At 35.4% G+C, this 23771-nt stretch overlaps 1 protein-coding gene across 3 annotated transcripts; it reads left to right on the top strand.

The window, feature by feature from the left end:
- Window positions 1–420: 420 nt before the first annotated feature.
- Window positions 421–22519, top strand: AMD1 (adenosylmethionine decarboxylase 1). Of its 3 annotated transcripts, none has more exons than XM_034409165.3 (9): window positions 421–1845; window positions 7413–7499; window positions 11517–11643; window positions 13655–13757; window positions 15066–15108; window positions 15204–15348; window positions 18617–18709; window positions 18811–18966; window positions 20226–22519. In XM_034409165.3, the coding sequence occupies exons 1-9, from the start codon at window positions 1712–1714 to the stop codon at window positions 20358–20360; spliced, it is 1023 nt and encodes a 340-aa protein (XP_034265056.1). In that variant the 5' UTR covers window positions 421–1711; the 3' UTR covers window positions 20361–22519. The 3 variants fall into 3 exon arrangements, with proteins under 3 accessions (XP_034265056.1, XP_034265057.1, XP_087738765.1); XM_034409166.3 differs by lacking the exon at window positions 421–1845 and adding an exon at window positions 2249–3506; XM_087882639.1 differs by lacking the exon at window positions 421–1845 and adding an exon at window positions 4267–4348.
- Window positions 22520–23771: the final 1252 nt, after the last annotated feature.

Consider the following 23771-nt stretch of genomic DNA (forward strand, 5'->3'; position numbering starts at 1 on the left):
ATTTGGCGGTTTCATGTTCCATCTTGTGCTGCATAAGTGTGATTCTGTCTCATGGTACTGAAGAATTCCCCTGCCTATAATGATACTTTACAAATTACGTACAGACTCAGTGATTAGATATTTATGACTAAAAAGATACAAATAATGCATACAGGCTGGAATCTTAAATACACTTATTAAGGAATAAGCACCACTTCCAGCTATAGGATTGTTCTCCAAGTAAACATAAAATGTATTGCATAACCAAAGGATACATAATGGGATTTTACGTGACTATTTAAAATCTTAGCAAGATTATCAACTACAGGACTATTTATTTAATGCTAATGGAATTGTAGTGGTTTTGATAGTACCATTGGTATGATTGTCTAGTTAATCTGGTTAAGACGGAAGAATTCTTAAGCAGTCTTTTCAATTAAGCAGTTTATTTTTTATTATTACCTCATTCCTCATTGTAAGAGCAGCTCAGTGTCTTACAAAATATAAAACTAGTCACCATAAACTTAATATCTTAAAAGCAGAAGTAAACTTTTTTATAAAAACCCTCAAAAGCAAAATTAACAGGAAATAAATATTTTGGTTTTAAAAAGAAAGAAGAAATTCTTAAACCTTAAGCTTCCCTATGCAGTCCTTTCAGTGACATATGCAGCCTGATTCAATGTTTCTTTACTCAGAAGTCTCTAGGAAGTTTTATATACAAATACACTCTTTCATCAGTTAACACATGTCCCCTGCGCTCTTTATTTATTAGAAATAATTATTTCTCAAACACATACACCTCTTACTTTACTCATCCACTGTGGCTGAATTTCAGAAACCCCCCCCCCAACAACAATCGTGATTTTAGGAATTCTCAAAGTAAATTTCAACCAGCGCCATAGCTTCTTTCAGAAACATATCTCTTGAGCACTATGTTACCCTTACACATGCATTCGTTGTTCTTTTTGTGTTGGCTTTAAAAAAAAAAAAAGAATAACATAACTACTCCCTGCCGATTATTTTCTCGCTTGTTTCAAGCTCTCGCATGTGCCAGCCGGGGCCATCTACAGCGCACCTCGGTGGAGACCGCACGAGCTGGAACAGCCAACAAGCTGGGACGAGCTCCTAGTGCCTATCAGACAGCTCGAATGCCCTATCAGCGAAGGAAACGGGCGGGCCTAACGAGCGGACATCCAATAGCAGCAGACCCCCTGTACCTGTACGGTTATAAAAACTCTGCGTGGCTTCCCTCACTTCGCTTCCACAGTATGGCCGGCGACATTAGCTAGCGCTCGCTCAATGCTTTTCTCTGTAACGGGAACACACGGAATACAAGGAACCGAACCGCACCGCATCGCCTGCACGCTTGCCTACTCCGCACTTCTCGCCTTCCATTTCCCTCCTTCCCCTACCCCAAAGGATCCTGAACAACCCGCCACCCTTTCTGCAACCGCTCGCTGATATATATTTTATATATGAGCGCGCGCGCACACACACACACACACACACATGTATTTTATCTTATAACTTAATATAAGATTACTGCCCCATCCAAGGTAAAACCTGCTTGGGACGGGCTGAGACCCCACGAAGGCGCCGCGGCCCTGCCTAGAAGCAACAGTCCTATCAGCTGTAGCTGGTGTAGGTGAGGAGGGCGGCGGCGACAGCAGCAGATTTTGGTCGGGGAGCGTCGTTTTAATTTCTGTGGTTGGTTTTGCGGAGTTGTCTCACCATGATGGAGGAGAACGGTGCACACTTCTTCGAAGGGACTGAGAAGCTACTGGAGGTGTGGTTCGCCTGGCAACAGCCCTCGCCGCAGGAGCCGCACGAGAGTAATGGCTCCGGCGACCTCCGCACCATTCCCAGGTGAGTTAGGAGCCGGCAGGAGAGACGGTGGGAAACGGGAGGGTTAGAAGAACACGGAGGGGGTTAGCCGGGCGAGTGGGGGAATATGCCCGGCCGGTGGCGCGCATGCCCTGGTGAAGAGCGGCCGTCACGCCGCACCGCTGGGCGGGAAGCGAGCGAAGCTAATGGCCGGGGAAGAGGGGCGGGCATGGCGGCTGCTCCATTCAGGACGGCGTTATGTTGCGCGAGGCGAGGGAGGGTCGGGGCCCGCCCGCTCCGAAGGGGAGGGGAGGGACTTTCACCGGGACGGCCTTGCTGGGGGCGGGCAAGTGGGGGGGGGGGAGCGAGCCGGCCCCTTGAAGTAACGGCCGCTAACGTCCCCCCCCCCCCCTGGCGCATGCAGGCCCGGCCTCCGCGTGCGGCGGCTGATGGCAGGCCGGCCTTTTAAGTTCCCTCGTAGGCCGGCGCTCTGAGGGAAACTTAAACAGAAGAGCAGTTCACGTCGGGAAGGGCGGAGTTGTGACCTTGCTAGGGCGGGACGTGACCTTTCCGTGGCTGTCCTTTTAAATTTAAAGCAGGCCTCGGGGATTGCCGGTCGTCTCTTTCCTTTCCCCCCCGCCGGGGAATATATTCATTCCCAATGCACGGCGGGCTTTCCCGAGTGGGTCCCCTTATTTATTTGGCTTTGCGCTCCTTAACAACGGAGTGTGAACATAAGTTCTTGTCTTGTGCGGAAGGGAGTGTTTGATCCCGTGGGAAGGTCGGGGGCCACCGGGATTCTCGCAGGGTTTGGTATGAACCGAACGGGTAGACTTGATTGCTTGTTGGTATAAGAACTCGACGAACCCTAACAAGTTGGTCATCACAAGTGGGCGGGCAGGGCATCCACGGACACATCTCTGCACCAGCATGTTCTTCAAGAGCGGATTGGGTGCTTGGCTTGCAGCCTCGTAAAGAGGCTGGGACTATTCGGGTTTTTTCTCTGAAACTGGCTGCAGCTTAGTTATCTGATTCTTGACCGCAAGCCTTTTGTCGAAGTGTCGAGGAAGCATATAAGTTTCTTCTGCTTTTTCTGGTCTCTTCCAAGTACAGTAAAAAAAAAAAAATACTAATCATGCAGGCTGTTGAGGAAGCTGGCAAGGATTTTTTTTGTAGAATTTAGGGTTTGTTTGTTTGTTTTGCCCCTTAAAGGGTTAGCAAGAGCATGACTGTAAGCAGTGGCTGGGAGTGGGAGGTTTTATGTATGCATTTATTTGCCCTTCTGGAATTCAGGCAATGCAATGGGATAGACAGAAAAGCCCCTCCTGTGTTTAACTCAATTTGAAACCTTTTTTAAAAAAAAAAATAGGCTTCAGTCTCAAACTCCAGATGAAAAAACTGCTCCTCCGTTAATGAGATCAAGCATTACTTTTTAGTGTTACTTTAAGGGGTTGGGTCTGGGACTGTCATCTAGTGGGCATTTCAGGAATGTGGAGGAGGCGCCAACTCCTCAATAGTCATGGGGGAAGGGTTGCATTCTCTACAGCCTTAAATGCACACTAATAGTACTAGTATTTTACTTGCACTGCACGTACAAAATAATAGTTTGAATCTGCTTCAGTAGAATTTAGACATTTGAAAATTACAATGCCTAGTCTATATGCGTGTTTGAATGAGCTACATTTAGCAGAGAATAATTAAAGGTAAATGGAATAATGTACCCTTTCTGTGTATGTTTATTCTCATTCTCTTCTAATGTACGGCTAATGTGCTAAGAACATCAAAGAAATAATGGATAGTTTGGATAAGAAGAAAAACATGTAAAAATTTATATCTGTTCTCAGCTTTATGTAACTTTATGCATTTGTAATTTTTGTTAGCAAAGAGTAGTGAACTGCAGGAGTTTGTCTGCCAATAAATTACCTTTGTGGAATGCTCTCACAATAATTAGTGCACCTTCAGATTTTTTCTGAAAACAAAAGTCAATTTGGAAGGCCATGTCAAATCTCATTGGATAAGAGTTGCATTATGAATCAATTTGCCTACTGTGCAAAAATGTAAACTAATAATTGGGTTTGTATATTTCTGACATCAAACTACATTATGCCTATATATATCAAATATGTAGTAGCATAATTTAGTTTTATATGACAGTTCTATATTGTTTGAATTAATCTGTTACAGATTTAATGGTTTTCTAATATATTTCATGCAGATCAATTTTTAACTAAATCAGTTGTTTCACTTGATACTACATACTGGTTTGTGATTTGTACTGTTCATTTTGTAATGCAAAATCTATAAATAGCAAAATATAAGAAACTGCATAGTTACAAGTACCTAGACTGGATGTCTAATTATGTTTTTATTCTCTTTCCTTACAATATTCATATCATGGTACAAGCTTTTCCCTTGTCCAAATTTGTCCTTGAAATTGTTTTTTTATGTGGTAAATTAGGCTGAGAAATTACTGATGCATATCACCTATGATCTTGACCATACAGCGTGGAATGTTAAATACCAGTGTGCCCATTCAATTATTCTGGTAAATGTTTAATTATTAAAAGTTACTCTGAATTTATCCATTTATTTTTCTATGGATGGCAACTGTATGTTTCTCTATAAACAATCATTCATGAAGTATGTCAACAGATAGTTTCAGTAATACCCCAAGTGCTACTACAGGAATTACTTAAATTTATGATGGTTATAGACCCAAATTACATAAAAGAAATTATATAATGTAAAATACACTCTAGCATATATAGTAAAAGTCTGTACTTGTGTTTAGACTACTGTCATCAATACATGAATTCTGTATACTACTTTTTGACAGCAAGAGTTTCCCTGGAATTTGTTATATGCCAAAAGATACTGTACATAGAATTCATTTGTCCAATCTGGAAATGGGCGAAGAAGATGCCTTAATAGCTCGTTACAAATGCCTTAGTAAAAATTACAGTAAAGCAGAATGTGACTCTATAATTCAATACTCCATCTTTATAAGGACAAAGCTTTCCATCATGTGGAATTTTGCAGTATTTACTCTCCAACACTGCTGACAGTAAGATATTAAACTCTGGTAGTGTGAAGACCTTCTGAAACACATGTTGATCCAAACATAATGCTAGCTTGAAATAAAATTTCCTTTGACCCAGCATGAGCTCTGATTATGTTAACTAGTTGGGTAATAAAATGTCTGCAAGCAAATAACCAAGCTCAGAGATTAACATTTTTGCTTTCACTATTCTCCTGAATCAATGAAGGAGGGAGCCATTTTGATATCCGTTGGGAGATTGTTCCACAGGACTGGCATACTACGAAACAGCAACACCTTTGGTTTTAGTTCTCTTCTTTAAGCGGGGTGGGGAGTAAGAGCAGTTTCCCCTTTATAATCTAGTCAGATGGGTCTGTTCAGGTTGGAGTAATCAGTCTTCTAGATACCCAAATGCCAAGCCAGAAAAAGATCTGCAGATAAAGTCATATCCAGAAATCAATTGGTAGCTGGCCCAAGGTTCATGGCACTTGGCACATGCAGATGTGACATGCTGAAATTATCCTGAAATGTTTCTGATGTGTGCATGACAAGAAATATGTCAAAACAAAAATGTTCTATGTACGCCAGTCGCGAATTAGTTCTTTTTTGAAATAGGCTGCAACCATAAAATTGTTTCCACTGAGCATAAGAATAACACACCCCTCTCATAATATGAACAGATGTCCTAATTTTCAGAGATGCATGATAGATATATCCAATCTTGGTAACACATAATGTATACATGTTTCCATATATTCTAGAGTTAGAGAACCTATGGCTCTCCAGGATGGCAAGTGATGAATACTGTTGGACTTGGCAGCAGTGAAATGGCTATGATTTCATATTTCTGGCAGTTTGATACTAATCCAGTCATTTTCACATAATACATTGTCCCCCTTTTTTTAAAGAGCCTGGTATGGATTGTAAATTGCCTAGTCTGAGAAATTAGATGTTATCCCTATCTCTATTGTTTCCTGAGGAAACTTAAGGAGTCTGATATCTTCTTGTTTTGCAAAACACAACTGCCAAAGCAAGAATGTGCTTCAGCAGTCAGTTTTGAAAACACACAGCTCTCTTGTAAGATTATAGTGACTGAAGCTATTGAGTCAGCCAAAATTATATAGACCTTTAAACAGTACTGTAGCTCCTGCCAAGAAACTATAGATAGGGCTGCCATTTCCTATGAGTTGGTCATTATTTAAAGGGGGAGCATAAGGGTGGGCAAAACATTTCATGCACAGACCAAATCCAAATAATGAAAGTATTCTGTGATTCAGTTCAGCCAAACTATGACCCATCTGGAAGAGTAGGATGAACATTAAGCCACAATGTATTTGTTTGGTATATTAAACAAAATACATTTTCTAGTTTGTGCAGTAGGGTAAGCTAGCTTAATACAGGAAGGAAATATACAGACCTGTGCAACAATATGTTTGTGGTCTTTGGTATAAGAAAACTCTTGCTTTCTTCTGTACAACAACTAGGAAGTATAGAGGTGTTCTGTGGTTTAATCCTATAAAATCAGTCAAAGGATTAGTATTCTGTCTGACAACTTAGTTTATCCTCAGTTCTATCTTAAGATAATGACAGAATTATTTGGCTTGCTGTGAAGTGTAACAGGCTTGGCATATGTGCATGGAATGGTTGCTGAGGATTTGAAAGTATTCACGAGAATTATATAAGGGATTTTTCACCTAATTCCGAGGAAATAAGAATTATTCCAGATTGTGTATTTTTATCCCTTTATTAATTTTATAAATAACCCAAGGCAGCACATTATTTTTATATATAACTCAAGGAGTACCTAATACCCTTTCCTCTTCCTATTTTCCCCACAACAACAATCCTATTAGGTGGGTTAGCAGAGAAAGTGACTGGTCCAGATAGTTTGAGCAATATGATCTAACTAGTGCAATGTCACAATATACTTGATCAAATATTCAAAATTCAAGAGTGTAATATGTAATTAACTGAATACTGTAATGTCTTTATATTTTATAGTCTATATAACAACTATATAAGTTTCAAATTTAAATAAACTATACATTTTTCTCCTTTGAAGTCATGAATTATGGTGGTGACATCAAGCTCTATAACATAGTTTAGATTTACTACAAGTGCCTAAAGCTTTGACACTTGAATACTAGTATCAGAGGGCATTGGACAAGGTCAAAACTAGGCATTAAATTTGGTTTATAAGAAATATGCAGTATTTCAGCATGAAATACATGGTTTCCAAGAAGTTGGTAATTTAAATTGTCAAGAATCCGTAAAATTCAAATAAGTTTACAAATTCAAATAGTAATTTCTGACTTTCTACCATGTTGTCATTGTTGGTATATTTTTATGTCATTCTTAAATATACTTTTTTTAATAAGTAATAATGAGGTTGATAATTATATTATTTGATTAAGTTAAATTATAGATATTGTACAATAGTTTGCACATTCTGTTAAGTTCCTTTTTTATATTGAAATGTAGATTGACCTTTTGTGATAGTACATAGTACCCTCTTATTTTAAAAAATTATGAAATTCACTTAATACTTCTTTTATTGTATTCCTTTTGGCAGGTTTGAGTGGGACAAACTTCTGGAGAATGTGCATTGTTTGATCATAAGTGTGACAAAAACTGACAAGCAGGAAGCTTATGTACTCAGGTAAGTAAATAAAATTCCTGTACACAATGCATGGTCTTGTTTTTAATGTATTACAGTTTTACATAAATATTAACAACCATTCATTTAGTGACTGCTTGAAGTTTCAATGGCACTCAGGAATATCAGTTGCTCAGTTACCCTTCCTGACTAACTGGCTAGGATGTGATTGATCCCATTGTGTTAATACTTCCATATTGATTGGAAGTGTTCCCCTGCCTCAAGCAGGTAGTTATAAGAACATTATTGAAGAGATCATAGCATGCTTTGCTATGCAGTTTTAAGGAAACTAAATTTTTCGTTTTATGGAGAAAGTGGCTGAAAAGGAGTAGCACTGCAGCTTCTGACGCATCTGGTTAATATTGTTCACACCCATTTTTAAACAGCTTTTGGCAAGAATATACAGAGGTTAAGATTGTTGCCTTAAAGGATGACCCATATAGGTTATTGGACTGGGGAAATATGGCCTGAGTACTTTACCGAGATTTCTGTGCAACTTCTAGTAACATTTAACACTGACTTTATCTCAATGTTTTGATTGTAATGTGGTGCTGGGGAACTACTAACCAATATACAGTGTACAATGTCCCACAGCTTTTCATTTTGTCCCACAAAATCTACATGATAATTTGAGTTGAGTCATTGGATTCAATTCTCCAGTCCTTGAGGACCAGGGTGGATTTGATTTAAATCGAGTTGATGATTTAAATCACAATTTAAATCATGATTTAAATCACTAATAAAAAGGCTTGATTTAAATCAACTCGATTTAAATCATAATTTTTAAAGAGCAACTGTCATCTCTGCTACTCCTTTGACCCACTGTTGACTCACCGATAGTCCCAGTGTTGCAGAATATACAGCCTCATGCTACATAACTAAGCTCCATTTCATGCTGAATAAACTAAATTATTTATGTATCTTAAATAGAAAACTATCTTACGATAGATTTTTACCCCAAAAGTTTTTTATTAAAATAAATTCGATAAAAATCAAAAAAATCTGATTTAAATTTAAAAAAAATCTGATTTTTTTTATTTTTTAAAAAAAAATCATTGATTTTTATCCACCCTGTTGAGGACTCAGGTTCAACCTGTTCTGGGGAAGTTTGGTGACAGTGAAAGTTCTGTGCTAGTTAGCAGTATATTTTAAGAGATTTGCCCTGAGTTTTCAAATTCTATATGGCTTAGGACTGGACTATTTCAGAAATTGCTTTTTTGTTGTTAGAAACTTGTCTGACAAGTAAGAGCTACAGAATACGCCCTTTTGAAACTATTCCACTATTGGAGGCTTACCTATTTGGCAGAAAGAAAAGTCGTTCTGTGTTCTTGTTTTTGAAAATGGGATTGAGAATGAATTTTCATTATCAAACTGTAGTAGAAACAAATGTCTATGGAGATTCTCAATCATCCAAGTCATGGTTATCTCAAATGTGCTTTTCAAAAGGCAACTGGGCTTTTGGGGGTTTTTCCTTGAAAACATTTTGCTTCTCATCTAAGGAATTTTTCAGTTCTCTTCAAGGAACTGAAGAAACTTCTTGAATGAAAAGCAAAACATTTTCAAGGGAAAAAAAACAAAAAAAAGTCCAGTTGCTTTTTGAAAAGCACTTTTGGGATAACCATGACTGAGAATCTCCATAGACATTTGTAATAGGAAATATTCTTCTCCATGTTATAGGAAGTAGTCCTATCACATAGATACAATCACTTCATTAGATTCCATTATAATATAGGTCAAAGTTCAGAAAAAAGTGCTTCCTTAACTGTTGATTATATTGTACGTAATATGGTAAATACTTTTCACAATGGGGAGGGGGAATTCCTAAAAGCACCCCATTTATAATAGCTTGTGGACAAATACTTAATGATCATTTTTTCAAACTGCATCTGATGTCAAAAAAGACTTTCATTTCAACATTATTATAATAGTTTTCTATGTCAAGGCTTTGTTAAAATATTAATATATCAAATTAACATTTGTATTTAAATTATAATCAGTATTAAATATTCATTTTAAAATTAAGATTAAATGCTAATATATCGTACTACTATTAAATATTTTGAAAGAATACTAACATCACTGTAAGTGCAACATACCCACATCTCGATTTCTTGGAACTTGTGTTGTATTGTTCGGATGTTTTAAATATTCATGCAGTTTGAAGTTTGTCAGCGATTCTTGTAGCATGTGATGAAAACAATCATGTATTCTAGCAATGAAGTAAATTGGATGTTTCCATAAACAATTGCATGAGAAAGAAGTGAAAGATACCAGAACTAGATAAAATGCAGCAAGAGGAATTTATTGTTAAACGTTGCTATTTAATTATCCACAGCACCTTGATCAATAATTGATACTATGCTTATATGCTGATAGTTAAGCTGGTTAAGAATGTGATAGAATTACAGAACTTAAGGTTGAAATCAGTTTATTATTTGTTGTAATACTAGATACAATGAAATGTCTATGGAGATTCTCAATCAACTAGATCATGGTTGTTCCAAAGGTGCTTTTTCAACAGGCAACTGGAGTTTCTGGTTTTTCTTGGAAGACATTTCGCTTCTCATCCCAGAAGCTTCTTCAGCTCAGTCCATCTGCATTTAAAACACAAAAGCCACTCTTTTGAAGGCTGCAAAGTCCACATTTTGGACAGAGAGGACTGCTGGTTTGAAAGATGGGTCAAAGAGACCATTTATGTCAAAATTGAACAGCCCTCTCAACAGAGGGGGAGGGATACAACATATTCTATCTCCAGTCTACAATACAATCCTTTCAACAGTTCCAAGAAGGCTCCACACTCATTTGCACCGCTTAGGTGACCCTGTTGACACAGTTAAACCTCCAGGTGGCCTCAACAACTCTCTAAAAGAATGCAAATGACCAGCTGTCTGCAAGGACTAGAAATCCTTCCATTCCCCACTATCCAGTGAGAGCTGAAGAAGCTTCTTGGATGAGAAGTGAAACGTCTTCAAAGAAAAACCAGAAAGTCTAATTGCCTCTTGAAATGAAAACTGAGTAATGCAGTGTTTGTTTGTTACAGCACCTCCAGAAGATATTAGCTGTTCAGCTAATATCATCATTATCATATCTTTATTGCAGAATAAGCAAAATTGTTAGCATAACAAGTAACATTTTAGTGTAATTGTGTGAGATATTCTTAAAAGAAGGAATTCTAACATATTAAAGGGGAATTTTAAGACCTGTAGGAAGTGCCACCTTAGGGAAGTAATTTCAAATTGAAGAACAAGTTAGGGGTACTAGCTTTCCCATATCTCAATCATTTTTTCTCTTTGTTTATGTCTCTTTTTTAAATTTTATTTTGGTTAACATGATGTAGTGCTTTGTCCACAATACCTGTTATTATAGAAGTATATTTCAAAATCAGCTATATCTATGAAAGGATGTCCTTATATTTATTGTGTTATAACCTACTGTTTCTCCAAAGAGTTCAAAGTGGATTACATGGGGTTCTCCTTAATGTTATCTCAGTAACTCTGTTATCAAATAGGTTCAGTTGAATTAATTAATAGCCTAAGTTATCCAAAGAGTTCTATGGATAAATAAGGATTCAAACTTGGTTTAACCATTAATCACCATTCTGATTCTAATATTTACTTCAATACCTGTATTTTGAAATCTGCTTTAATGCACTATGACACATTTCCTTACCTCAGGATTAGATAAGAGTCTAAACAGAGTTGCCCATGTGGGTGTGGAAGAGTCAAAAGGGACAAATGATGAAAGCAGTATCATTGTAGCATAATGCAAGTTGGATCTTTTTTATGTGTTGCCTGCATTTTGCATATCTAAAATCAGGCAGTTTGTATCACAACAGCACTGTGCTACTTTTGTTATTTTGATGAAAGCATCAAAGCCTGCAGAAAGTTCTTACTCTAGAAAAAAAGGAAATCAATGTTTCATGTTGCACCCTTTATATAAAGATTTATACAAATCTATCATTTGGAATTTCTAAAATCCATTCAGATATGAAATATATTAATTATATTTTGTATTTTTCAGTGAGAGTAGCATGTTTGTCTCCAAGAGACGTTTCATTTTGAAGACATGTGGTACCACCCTCTTACTGCAGGCACTGGTTCCCCTATTAGAGCTTGCTAGAGAGTACTGTGGGTTTGACTCAATTCAGGTAAGAAAAGAAAAAAAATTCTGAGACATCTTCAAAGTTGTTAACTATCAATTATATATTAAATAGTATATTGACTTATTTTTTGGTATATATTTACAAAATATATCAGTAGTAAATGCTGAGCATCTAATAGTAATTTATTATTGTACAATATATAAGAAATGTTTTTCAGATTAATTCCCCTAATAATATTTCTGGGATTTTCATATCTCATTCATACTTGGTCTTTCTTGCACTACATATTATCTTGTCTTCACTCTTGTAGTGCTCTGCCACTCATGAATGATCATCTTAAGGTTGCTGAAGATGCAAACTTCATTGTCAAGAGGTTATGCAGAAATACATTTAAACACTTTTCAGTGAAAGTATCAGTGCTTCTGGGATCTTGGATTGGCAAGTGTCTCAACACAAAGCCCGCAAAGATTCCTGCTTTTAGGATGACATACAGTACAAAATCATTGATCAGTATTGCTAATAATTTTATTGGTGACAAATGACCAATTTGCCCAATATTTTTTTGAAAGTTTTTAAACTTATTTTACCCCACTTCTGACTTATAAAATGCACCCCTCCACAGTATGGCTTTTAACTAATATGGCTATCAGAGGTTGTATGAGATAGCTCATCTTCATAAAGATGGAGTGGATATATTCAGATTTTTTGTTTGACTTAAATTGGGGGCAGCAGGAGGAGAAAATAACATTTTCTTGAAGATGCTGAATAAAAATGCCATACCTGTAAGAGATAAGATACCAACTTCTAAGTGGCAGCCAGACTTAAATCAGATAATCCATATTCATAGTAAAGATGAAATAAGGATACTGCCTCAAATAGGCTGGCTTTAAATGATGCCAGCTTAAGGTGGGGGATATTCAACATATGCTATTGGAGGCTTCAGTATGAGGCTTGCAAAATGGTCAGGAGAAGGAAAGATCTAAGAGTACTCCTTTAAGCTAATTGGCATATATTTTATTAAAGTTCTTGATTCTCCTTTTCTATACTCCTGCTGAAACTGCAAGCAAATGCTTCAAGAACATTGTTCATATCCAATCATACTCTTAAGTACTTCCTGAATAAAAAAATGCACTTGACAAAATGCTAATAATATATATTCATTGTGTTCTTAAATATCAGTTCTGTTCTTCATTATACAAATATGTCACGAACCAATCATTTTGAAGCTTTATAATAACAAAATAGATTATCCTTATTTGAAGAAAGAAAATATAAAAGCTATTGCTATTTCAGAGTTATTTACTGTACAAGTATGCATAACCATCCCATTCTCTGGTTTTAAGTAAATATAAACCACACTGATGTACCAAGCAGAGCTTGTGTTTTTGTCTCTCTTGCTTCTTCATTTGCAATAACAGGAATATTGGGGATGGGGAGTAATATGTGAGACTTCAGGTAATCTTAAAGCATAAATTCGTTAAAAAATAAAAATAGTATATATCATATTTTTTGGACTATAAAACGCACGGGTGTATAAGACGCACCAAGTTTTCAAAGAGGTAAGCAAGAAAAAAAAAGTTTTTGCCCTCCCCAGCCCCCAGGAGCACTCTGCAGGCTTCCCAAACCCTCTGTGTGCCCCGTTTTTCGTAAAAATGGGATGCATGGGCCGGGGCTTCAGGAAGCCAAAAATGGCTGTATTCGATGTATAAGACGCACCAACATTTCCAACCTCTTTTTTTGGGGGGTGGGGTGGGGGGAGTGCATCTTATACTCCGAAAAGTATGGTAGTTGAAAAATTGGTCCAGTTGAAAATAAATGTTATTCTAAAGATGCCACTTTTTAATGTTTATACTCCACCTTGGTATCTTTTATGTAGCAAATTATATTGTTTATGAATTTCTAAGTGATTACTGCATTCATTCATTTATTTAAGTATAGATGCATGTCTATATATGTATACAGTGGTAAAACCTTGTACAGTAGATAATTTCCTTTTATATAAGCATGCAATTGAAGAAAACATACTTACTTTATTTGAAATCTTGGTTCCCCTCAGAGCTTCTTCTATTCACGTAAAAATTTCATGAAGCCTTCCCACCAAGAGTACCCACATAGGAATTTCCAGGAAGAAGTAGAGTTCCTTAATGAAATATTTCCAAGTAAGTAAATGTATTAATATCTCTTCAATATTACCTCTTCAATAAGTATAAATGTATTATAATCTCTTCAATTTACAAGTAAATTGAATTTTCTCTTCAATTTATAAGTAAAATCTGGCTACTCAGAATGTTTATGCATAGGAGACTGTTCAAATTAGTCATGATTTCATGGCTAATCTGACTGAAAGATATAATAAAAATAATAAAGCAGAAAGTTGCTCTGTCAGCAACATTTTATTTTATTTAACTTTTTCAAAACAATTACCCATGAAGATTTTTACATGTGCAACATAGATGCAGTGTTGTTTACTATCAGTTTATGATAGTAAGAATGAAAATGCCATTTGTAACTGAAGCCTAATTTAATACACAGACCTTGCTTTTGGCATGATATATGTAATAGATTTATATGCTAATATTTGTGGAGCATGCATTTTGTTGAAATACTGTAGATTTTTCTACTTAGTAGTATAGAAAATGATTGTACAGGTAAAAAATAGAGATGTACATTATTTTGATCTGAAGTGGCAAAAGGTGCTTTGGATCCAAGATGAACATGCTGTGTACCTGTTGGTTCCTTAAAGAAGCTGTTTACTCAAGGAAAGGTGTAACTTCTTTAAGGAACCACTGAGAGGCTGAGTAAGTATACCCACATCAGACCCAAAGTACATTTCCTGCTTTGGAAGAAAATACTGCACACCTCTAAAAAGAAACTATTTGCTACTTTCTATAATATAGTAAATTACTTTAATACCAATAAGTATGGTATAGCTATATATTTTTTTTCTTCACAATATACTTTTCTTTTTCTTCTTCTTCCTAGTGTTTTTTCCCCAAGTGCAGGGTTCTCTTCTCTTCTCTTCTCTTCTCTTCTCTTCTCTTCTCTTCTCTTCCTTATCAATCAAGTGTTGATCCACTGGTTACAAGAGGAAATAACTGACCAGCTTGTCACCCATCCTGACAAAATGGCTGAGAGAAAATGACTAGCCCAAAGTTAGCCAGCCAGCTTTCATGCCTAAGGCAGGACTAGAACTCACAAATCTCCTTGTTTCTAGCCTGGTGGCTTAACCACTATATACTGCAGTAGTAAATAATTAGAAAAAAATTCTTGACAAAAAAGATGTAATAGTAAATACCTAAAGCCAGAAAATAATTCATTAAAAGCATTTATTGGTACAGTGTTCCATGATTTCTTTATGAGTTACAGAATGTTGTATAGATCTGTCTGTTCATATAGTCAGATTTAATCCAGGAATATAATGGAAAGAGTTCTTTTTATAAGACCACTTTTCATTTTATCTGCCACAGATGGAGCAGCATACTGCATGGGCCGTATGAATTCTGACTGCTGGTAAGTTTGCTTCTATCAGTGTAACATTTGAAGCAGTATAAATCTTTTTATACCAGTTTAGAATATTTTTTTCTGAAATGCATTTTTTAAAACAGGTACCTGTACACTCTGGATGTCCCAGAGAGTCGAGTAATCAATCAGCCAGATCAAACATTGGAAATTCTGATGAGCGAGCTTGATCCAGCAGTTATGGACCAGTTCTACATGAAAGATGGTGTTACTGCAAATGATGTCACTCGTGTAAGTCTTGAATTATGGTAATTAAAATAGATTAGATTAATTCAGTGAATATTAGAGCTTTTTGTCCGAACAGCCATTCATTTTCAGGCGGGGTGGGTGTGGGTGTGGTTGGGTGGTGTTTTTTCTCTTTACATACAATATGTGTTTAATGTCAATTCGTTTACATAGTAATACTTATTAAGTTCCTAATTTCTACCTCTTTTATCCAGCCATTAACAAAACAAGTCCCAGGTTTGAAAATATTCTGTGTTCTTTTATTTTGGTATGGTGATAAAAAATATAATTTCCCAATTTTTGGATATTATAATGCTATTTTTTAATGTGGGTTTCTTGAAGGCAAATTATACCTATTTTCAATTTTTGTAATTGTGCAAAAAAAATTCCTTTTTAAGGGGGAGTTCAATCCGTTTATGTTCATTGACAGCATTCCACTTTCCTTCTCCACCTTCTTTACTTACTGGTATATATAGGTTTTATTTTCCTAGTTGTTCTTGCCTGTTTCTGTTCCTTTACCCTTGCTCCTTCTTGATCTGCCTTTTCTGTTTCTCCTTCTTCTCATTGTAGATTTCTCTCTTCTACTGTTAGTTCCTCCTGTCTTTTATATTCTACTTTTTCTTTTGCGTCTTTTTCCCCAGACAAGGCTATGTAACTATCATAAAATTCTGTTGCCTTACAGAATCCAGTCTCTATCTTTTACCATCCCAATTTATTAAAATTCCCTCTGGGATCAGCCATCTAAAATTTATTTCTCTTTCAATTAATTTAATAGTCAAAAATTTGTATTGCTTCTGTGAATCTCTTACCCTCCTAGAGATCTGTTTCAGAACCACAATCTCTTTTCCTCTATATTAAAATGGATCATCTCTTATTTTTCTCAATATTTCATCTCTCATTGATTTTTTTCACAAATCTCACATGTACCTCCCTAGTGACCTTGTGTCTCTTTGCATAGCTTGAATTTATTCTAAATATTTAATCTATCTTTCCGCCCCGCCGCCCTCATCTCTTGTTTCCCTATGTCTAGGGCACCCGTAACAACTCTATAATCAATTCCGGGAGATCTTCTTTATCTTCATATATGTTCTGGTTCTTAAAAAGTGTGCTACTTTTTCCATTTCTAAAACTACAACTGTATCCCCCAGATTTTTATTTGCTTGTATCAATCTTTGGTTTATTTCTTCCATTTTTTGTTCTGCTTCTTCTGATTTGTCCTCTATTTTCTTTGTTCATTGTGGCGTTTCTAACAAGTCCTGTGTATAGGTTCAAGATCATCTTGAGGTGGATCCCTTTCTAATCTAATCTTTGTATACCATATATTTTTAATAATGACTTTTTTGACATGTTTATTGTTTTATATCTTTGTTGTGGTATACCATCCATGTAACTTCTTGTGAGATGGCTAGCCATATAAATTTGATAAATAAACAAAATCCTTTGGAAAGTTGATAACAGATAGTCCTTGAATTACAACCATTTGTTTAGTGACCATTTGAAGTTCAACAGCACTGACAAAAGTTACTTATGACCATTTTTCACATTTATGACCGTTGCAGCATTTCCATGATCACGTGATCAAAATTAGGATAGTTGGCAACTGGTTCACATTTATGGTGGTTGCAGTGTTCCAGAGTCATGTTTTTTGTTTTTTTTTAATTTGATTTATATGCCGCCCTTCTCCGGAGACTCAGGGCGGCTTACAATGCGTTAAGCAATAGCCTTCATTCTTTTGTATGTTTTATACAAAGTCAGCTTATTGCCCCCACAAACTGGGTCCTCATTTCACCTACCTTAGAAAGGATGGAAGGCTGAGTCAACCTTGAGCCTTGGAGAGATTCGAACCAGCAGAAATTGCAGGCAGCTGTGTTAATTACAGGGTGCACTAAACCCCTGTACTATCAAGGCTCTTAATGTAATTATCTTTTGCGACCTGACAAGCAAAGTCAATGGGGAAGCCAGTTTCACTTAACAACTTTGTTACTAACTTAACAACTGCAGTGATTCATTTAATAATTGCAGCAAGAAAGATCATAAAATAAGGCAAAACTCACTTAACAACTGTCTCATTTATCAGCAGAAATTTTGAACTCATTTGTCATAAATTGAGGACTACCTGTACCATCTGCCCCTCAGCTCCATAAAGATAATTACATAGTCCAAATTTGAATGTATTCCAAATTACAGGTTCTTTTAGCATGCTAAAATATTTTCTTGACTATAATTCATGGACTAAAACATAATTATATGAGGTTTTTTTGTGAGAGGAGGGTTACTTCAAGTCAATGTTGACTCCTGGCAATTGCCTAGACATTTTTTCTTTGTAAAATTTTGGAAGGGGTTTTCCATTCCTTCTCTTTCTATGAAAGACTGCCTGTCCTAGCCACCCAGCTAGCTTTCTGCCAAAGGTGGGACTAGAATTCCCAGACTATCAGTTTTTACTCTGATCCTTTAATCATTACACCAAACTATTCTCTAAGTCATAGTTTAACCTAACAAATAAATAAATCTGTTGAATTAAAGCAGTGAATGACTCCAATCTTCTAACTAAGCAGTGCTCTTATTTCAGCTTTACACTATCAAAACTGGTATTTTTTTTAAGCATTAGTTTCTAGTTGAGTTTGATTTTTAAAAAATCTTCCGGTAAAATACAGAAGCAGCATTAAATTATCTATACAAGAATTCTAACTATTCTAAAGCTGTAGCTGTGGGGCAATTAAGCCTTCATCTCAGATGCACCTTTAATTACTATTGTTTTGCTTTGACAAGAGTTACATCTATAAATATAGAAGAGACCTTGGTTGGAAGTTATTTAACAACTACATTTACTTTTTCTTAAGCTTCTTTCTCTTTCATTTCACTTACGCAATTCAAAATTAACAAAATACCTAAAGGGAAAACAGTGTTTAACACTTCTCAGAATATTAGCTGGAACAATGTTTAATGTTTCATTAAATATTTAATAATGAAATACCTCTAACAAAAACAAAGAGTAACAATAAAACCAAATAACATTTTTTAAAAAGGAGCAAAAGATGGTAAAATTGAGCAATAACAACAACAACAAAATAGGCACATTATTCAGAAGGGGCTTCAATCACCTTAATAAAGAGCCAGATCTTCAGGACTGTGAAAGAACAATAATGTGGGTCTCAGATGGGAGCTCATTATCTGAGAGAAGAAAAGTTTAATGATTTGAATGAAAAATAACTGTGGTAGACATAACATGAATCTTCTGAAATATTCATTAGTATGAATCTTCTTTATTTTATAGGTGAGTGGAATTCGTGACCTGATACCAGGTTCTGTCATTGATGCTACAATGTTCAATCCTTGTGGGTATTCAATGAATGGGATGAAAACAGAAGTGAGTTTGATATTTTTTTCTAAATTCCATTAAGTATTTTCAGAAACAATGTAACTACATTAAAAATACTAACATAGGTTATTTATTTTGCTCCTCTCCAGGGAACTTACTGGACTATTCACATCACTCCAGAACCAGAGTTCTCATATGTTAGTTTTGAAACAAACATAAGTCAGACATCCTACGATGACCTAATTAGGAAGGTCATAGACATTTTTAAGCCAGGAAAATTTGTGACAACTCTCTTTGTTAATCAGGTAAATATCTTTTACTTTGGGAACATGGTACAGATCTTTTAGATATGTTTTTAAAAAACTCCTAAGTTACATAATTGAATTGAGTGTTTGTTTAGTTTGGGAGTAGAAATCATAACCAGTCCCCATCTATACAGAAGTAAACAAATAACAGTAACTGAATCTGTAATAAAGGGAATCACCCATCCTCCAATTGACTTAACATCTTTATCAATTAAGGGAAAGTAGTTGAATTTCATCATAACAGACTTAATTGGCATACATTTCTATGGCTATAGCTACCTCATTTAATGCAATCCTTATAAATTTATATGTAGTAAATGTTATGCAACCACTAGACATTCAGAGATGTAAATTTGAGGCATATGCATTCTCAATTATTATACATATCCTTAAGATAGATGATTTATGGAAATAGAGCTATTCTGTGGGGCAGTACCTACAGTTGCTTCCACCATAACCAATTTCTCAGAAATCAACAATAGCTGCATAATCACTGTATTCTGATGTAAAATTTGCTAATTTTAAAGTTACTTAATGTAATTTTCTGATTTTGAATAATTCTTGTAAAACCATAACTTGCTGATCTTCTTTATGCAATTGATTTGTGAAAGGGATCATTTCAGTTTTACATATCCAGAAGATTGCTGCATATAAATTTAATAAGTAGCCAAGTGCATATATCCTTATATTCTACTTGTTTATTAATCTGGTTGTTCTGTCTTTCTTGTACATATTTTCTAACAGATCTATTCTGTGGTTTTGGGAAGCCAGGAGACATGCGCAATTCTTATTGAGTTCCCTCAGATACATTATTTTGTACTGGTTTTCCTGGTTTCTAAAATTCCTGAGTTTAATTGTTAAATCTATGTTAATTTCATTTTTAAATTATTCTTTTCATCTATCACCATTGTGGAAATAACATATCCTTTCAAATTAATTTTATTTGCTATTCTATTTTTTGTTCTACATAATCTTATCAATCTCGAAATTATTGTGAAACATTTCTAAACTTATTCCCATACATTCATTCTCTTGTTCTCTTCCAAATAATTATACCTACCAGCTGTGGTTCTTGTCACTCAGCTCAGAAACTGAGTTCTTATACAGGACAGTACATGCCATAGTAATGCTTAAAGCGCCAGAGCACACACTGTTGTATAGTTGAAGATAGTTATTTCTACACATTGTAATATTCCAAAGCTGATTTTAAATGTTTGATTAGTTTTCTCCAAGATTTTATTACTTTTCCTTTCTTCTAGAGCTCAAAATGTCGCACCGTGTTTTCTTCAGCCCAGAAGATTGAAGGTTTTAAGCGTCTTGATCGCCAGATTGCCCAGTTTAATGACTACAACTTCGTTTTTACCAGTTTTGCCAAGAATAAGCAGCAAAGTTGATTAGGAGGAATGAAGAAGAAAAAACGCAAAAATATACCCAATAGAGGTGGTGGTGGTTGCTTTCTAGTAAATGATACAAGGGGCCATATTTTTCATATCCACCTCGTAGTTGCAGAAAGCCCTAGATGTAATCATAGTATAATTTTCAATTGTATGCATTATTATAACAGAGTTTTAGATATATTGCATGAACACTCTCTTCTGTGTTTAGATATTCTATTTCACTTTTGCTGTGAAACTGAAGCGCATGTAGAAACATTTTACTGTATGAGACTCTACAGCATTTATAAAAACAACTCAAATAGGTTTACATGCAACATAGTTTTTCTCCAAGTATCACCAAAAATTCCCCACAGACAAGGATTTCGTCCTCATTAGAATTTCCCCTAGACTTACTTAACTAAAAGACTTAGTTGGCAAATTTTTTTTCATTTGTATGCTGTAACAAATTTTAAAATAATTATTGAATGTGTGGTTTCTAATTGGCACATTTTTGCAACAACTGAATAACAGATTAATAATCACAGTTTAAGATGTTGAAACTGATACCGGTAGAACAAAACTGGTTATGCTTAATGGGATATTTTCACTTTAAAAATATCGAACAATTTTTATCACATTGGATCTGCATACAATTCTACAATGAATTGAAGTGGCAATTTGCTGTGGTTAGCACATTACCTTTTCACCTATGGGTGAAAATGTATTTGTTTAGTTGTCAACATGTTTTGACAGTTGTGTAATTTTTGGCAAATCCATTCTTGCTCCATGTCCTTTGTTTAAAGGCAACCCATAGCAGTTGGTGGCAGTCGTTGGACATCTGTTTTAAATATATAAACAAAATTTTGACAATTAAGGACACAGTTGATTCCAGGCTTTTCAGAGTTCAGATGCAGTTTTGGCATCTAGGAACCTAATCGGTTAGAAGATTGGTGCGCTTTATGGTAATTTTAACAGAAATTTGGTAGAAAACGGTGAAATGTGATTTCAAACTACTGCACAAAATAGCTGCCGTTTCTTACTGTGAAATATGCTGGCTCAAATGTTAACTTTATATTAATTCAAACACAGGCCCTTCCACTCTGTAATGTCCTGTGACAACAATGCATGTGATGTTTAAGCTAAATTTAGCAATATTGTGACTTCATCTGTGTTTCTTCCTAATTAATATGCAGTTCTTTTTTACATGGTGTAGAAGGCATTGGGTGATTTCGCTGCAGTGAGCAAATATGAGGAGCCTAAATACAGTCATGTAAAACATTTATATGTAGTACAATAGTAACAAAATAGACATGGATATTGCTTCATGGATATTAAATGCAAGTTCCTGAGAGAGCATGTTCTGTCACCTCAAATGCTGTGGGATTTCAGCTGTTGAGACCAGCAAATCTTATAGATGTGTCATTCTAATCCTTGGCTGTTTTTGATTATGAGTGTTTTGTTCCTTTTGTATTTATAAAGGAAACATTTTTAGTGTTTCTATGTTATTAAACCTACTTGCTTGGAAATCAAGCAATTGGAACATTTTTTTCCTACCAAAATCAATAAATGTTGTTTCTGTGTAGCACCTAGCAGTTTATGGTGCTTTTGCTTTTTAAGGGCCAATTTTTCAAATGTTTTTATAAAGAGTACTCCAAGTCAATAGCACTCTTTGACATGAGATCTGTTCAACTACAGATTCCTTGAAGTAATGCTGGAAATGCAGAACTTTACATAAGCCTTGGATAGAAATAAAGCAGTTCAATGGATCTTCATGAATTAGTAGGCTGAACAAAATGGGAGGGGGATATGTTTGGTGTTTAAAATTATCTCTGGTGTTAGACATGGAACATTAAAATGTACAAAGATATATCTGTACCAGAAATCATAATGCTTCAATAAAAGTTTGCTTTCTAAGCTGCTGCAAATAGTAAAAATGCTACTACCCTGACTTAGATAATTCTGCTTTGTGTTTATAACAACAAAGCCTTGATACAAATTAACAGATGTTACCCGTATTTTCTCAATAGTCCCTCTATGTGCTGAATGCCAGGGTGATTCAAGAAGATTAAATCTACTGGAAATGCTATTCTTGTTAATCAAACTAGAACTCTGTTTCTATTCAATGAAAAAGCATGATGATTAAGAATGAAAGCTGATATTAAAGATCTTTAAAAGTATCTCAAATTGTAATACTGTATAATCAATCTTAGAATGTTGTAAAGCTTCATGAAATTTTTACTACCATCTTTAATTTTAAAGACTGGTTTATTATTCAGAGATGAAAATTTATGAAATCTTCAAAGCTGAATTTACAGATATGCCATATCTTGGAGAGTGTAAGGAGCAAACTCTTATGTGTCCTACTGCTTATTTTTTACTAACTATAACATTTTAACTTGGATTAGTCTACATTCGACTGTGTAGCTCTTGGCTTTGTGCCCTCATGTATGAATTCCTATTTTCAAATCTTACAGGCTATTCCAATCAGAACTATGGTATGCACAGGTTTGCAATTGGCCTCTACAATATTATAACTTCAGAATCCATAAATTTTCATTTAATTGGACTCCATCTGAAGTCAGTAATTAAGGACTTCAAGAGAGGTGTTTTTTTAAAGAGCAAAACAGCACATCAAGTAGGAAACAAAACTCAATGAGACAGAACGAGGTTGGTGAGGGTGTTCCACAAATAAATTCACCATTGACCCACCACTCCATCCATCTCAAGGCACATTTTCCTACCCATTCATCAGCTGTGAGGCATACTAGATGGAGACAGTTATGAGATTTATAGGGGTGACGAAAGAACGACTATAAGCATGATTTTAAAAATACAGTAGCATTGCAAAAAGCATTGGTTTATTAAAGATAGTATACATTGGTAGGTCCTTATTTTTAGATCTTGCCACCAGTTGATAATGGAACCATATATAATTGACAGGGACCTGATTATTTACCCTCTGAAGTAAATTTCTTGGATAACAGAAAAATGTGTAAATATTATTTATGACTTTGCTCTGGTAATGCTCTGCTATACTGATTTAAAACATTTAAAAAAATCTGATATTCTTTCTCCAGTATTGCTTTCCCATCTGAGGAAATTTCAGGGATTGAATTTCTGCCTTTTAACTTTGGTTAATCACTGAATTTGCATAGTCTATGAAGCAGCTAACTTCATTCCCACAAGTTTGTCTATGGCTTCATTAGCTCATTTTCTAGTGCAGACATGTTGGACTAAGATAAAATGTGGTTGGGTAATCTAGTTCAGTATTTTGTATGAACTTAATTCAAAATATAGTAATCACCAGGACCAGAAATGCACAAACTAGATTAAAATGTTCATTACAGTAGTTCTTGTCTTAAGACTGTAATGGAATGTGCCCATTACAGTTGTATATCATGATGGTTGTAAAAAAATCATGTAATTTTT

Source organism: Pantherophis guttatus, chromosome 1 (assembly GCF_059756535.1).
Source record: "Pantherophis guttatus breed Tessera chromosome 1, ASM5975653v1, whole genome shotgun sequence".
Classification (NCBI taxonomy): Eukaryota; Metazoa; Chordata; class Lepidosauria; order Squamata; family Colubridae; genus Pantherophis; species Pantherophis guttatus.

Excerpts from the sequence above, each read along its gene's own strand:
- AMD1 (XM_034409165.3), top strand. The coding sequence starts at position 1,712 with ATGATGGAGGAGAACGGTGCACACTTCTTCGAAGGGACTGAGAAGCTA. Across the intron at positions 1,846-7,412 it reads GACCTCCGCACCATTCCCAG|GTTTGAGTGGGACAAACTTC; the intron begins GTGAGTTAGGAG and ends TCCTTTTGGCAG. Across the intron at positions 15,349-18,616 it reads CTGCAAATGATGTCACTCGT|GTGAGTGGAATTCGTGACCT; the intron begins GTAAGTCTTGAA and ends TTTATTTTATAG.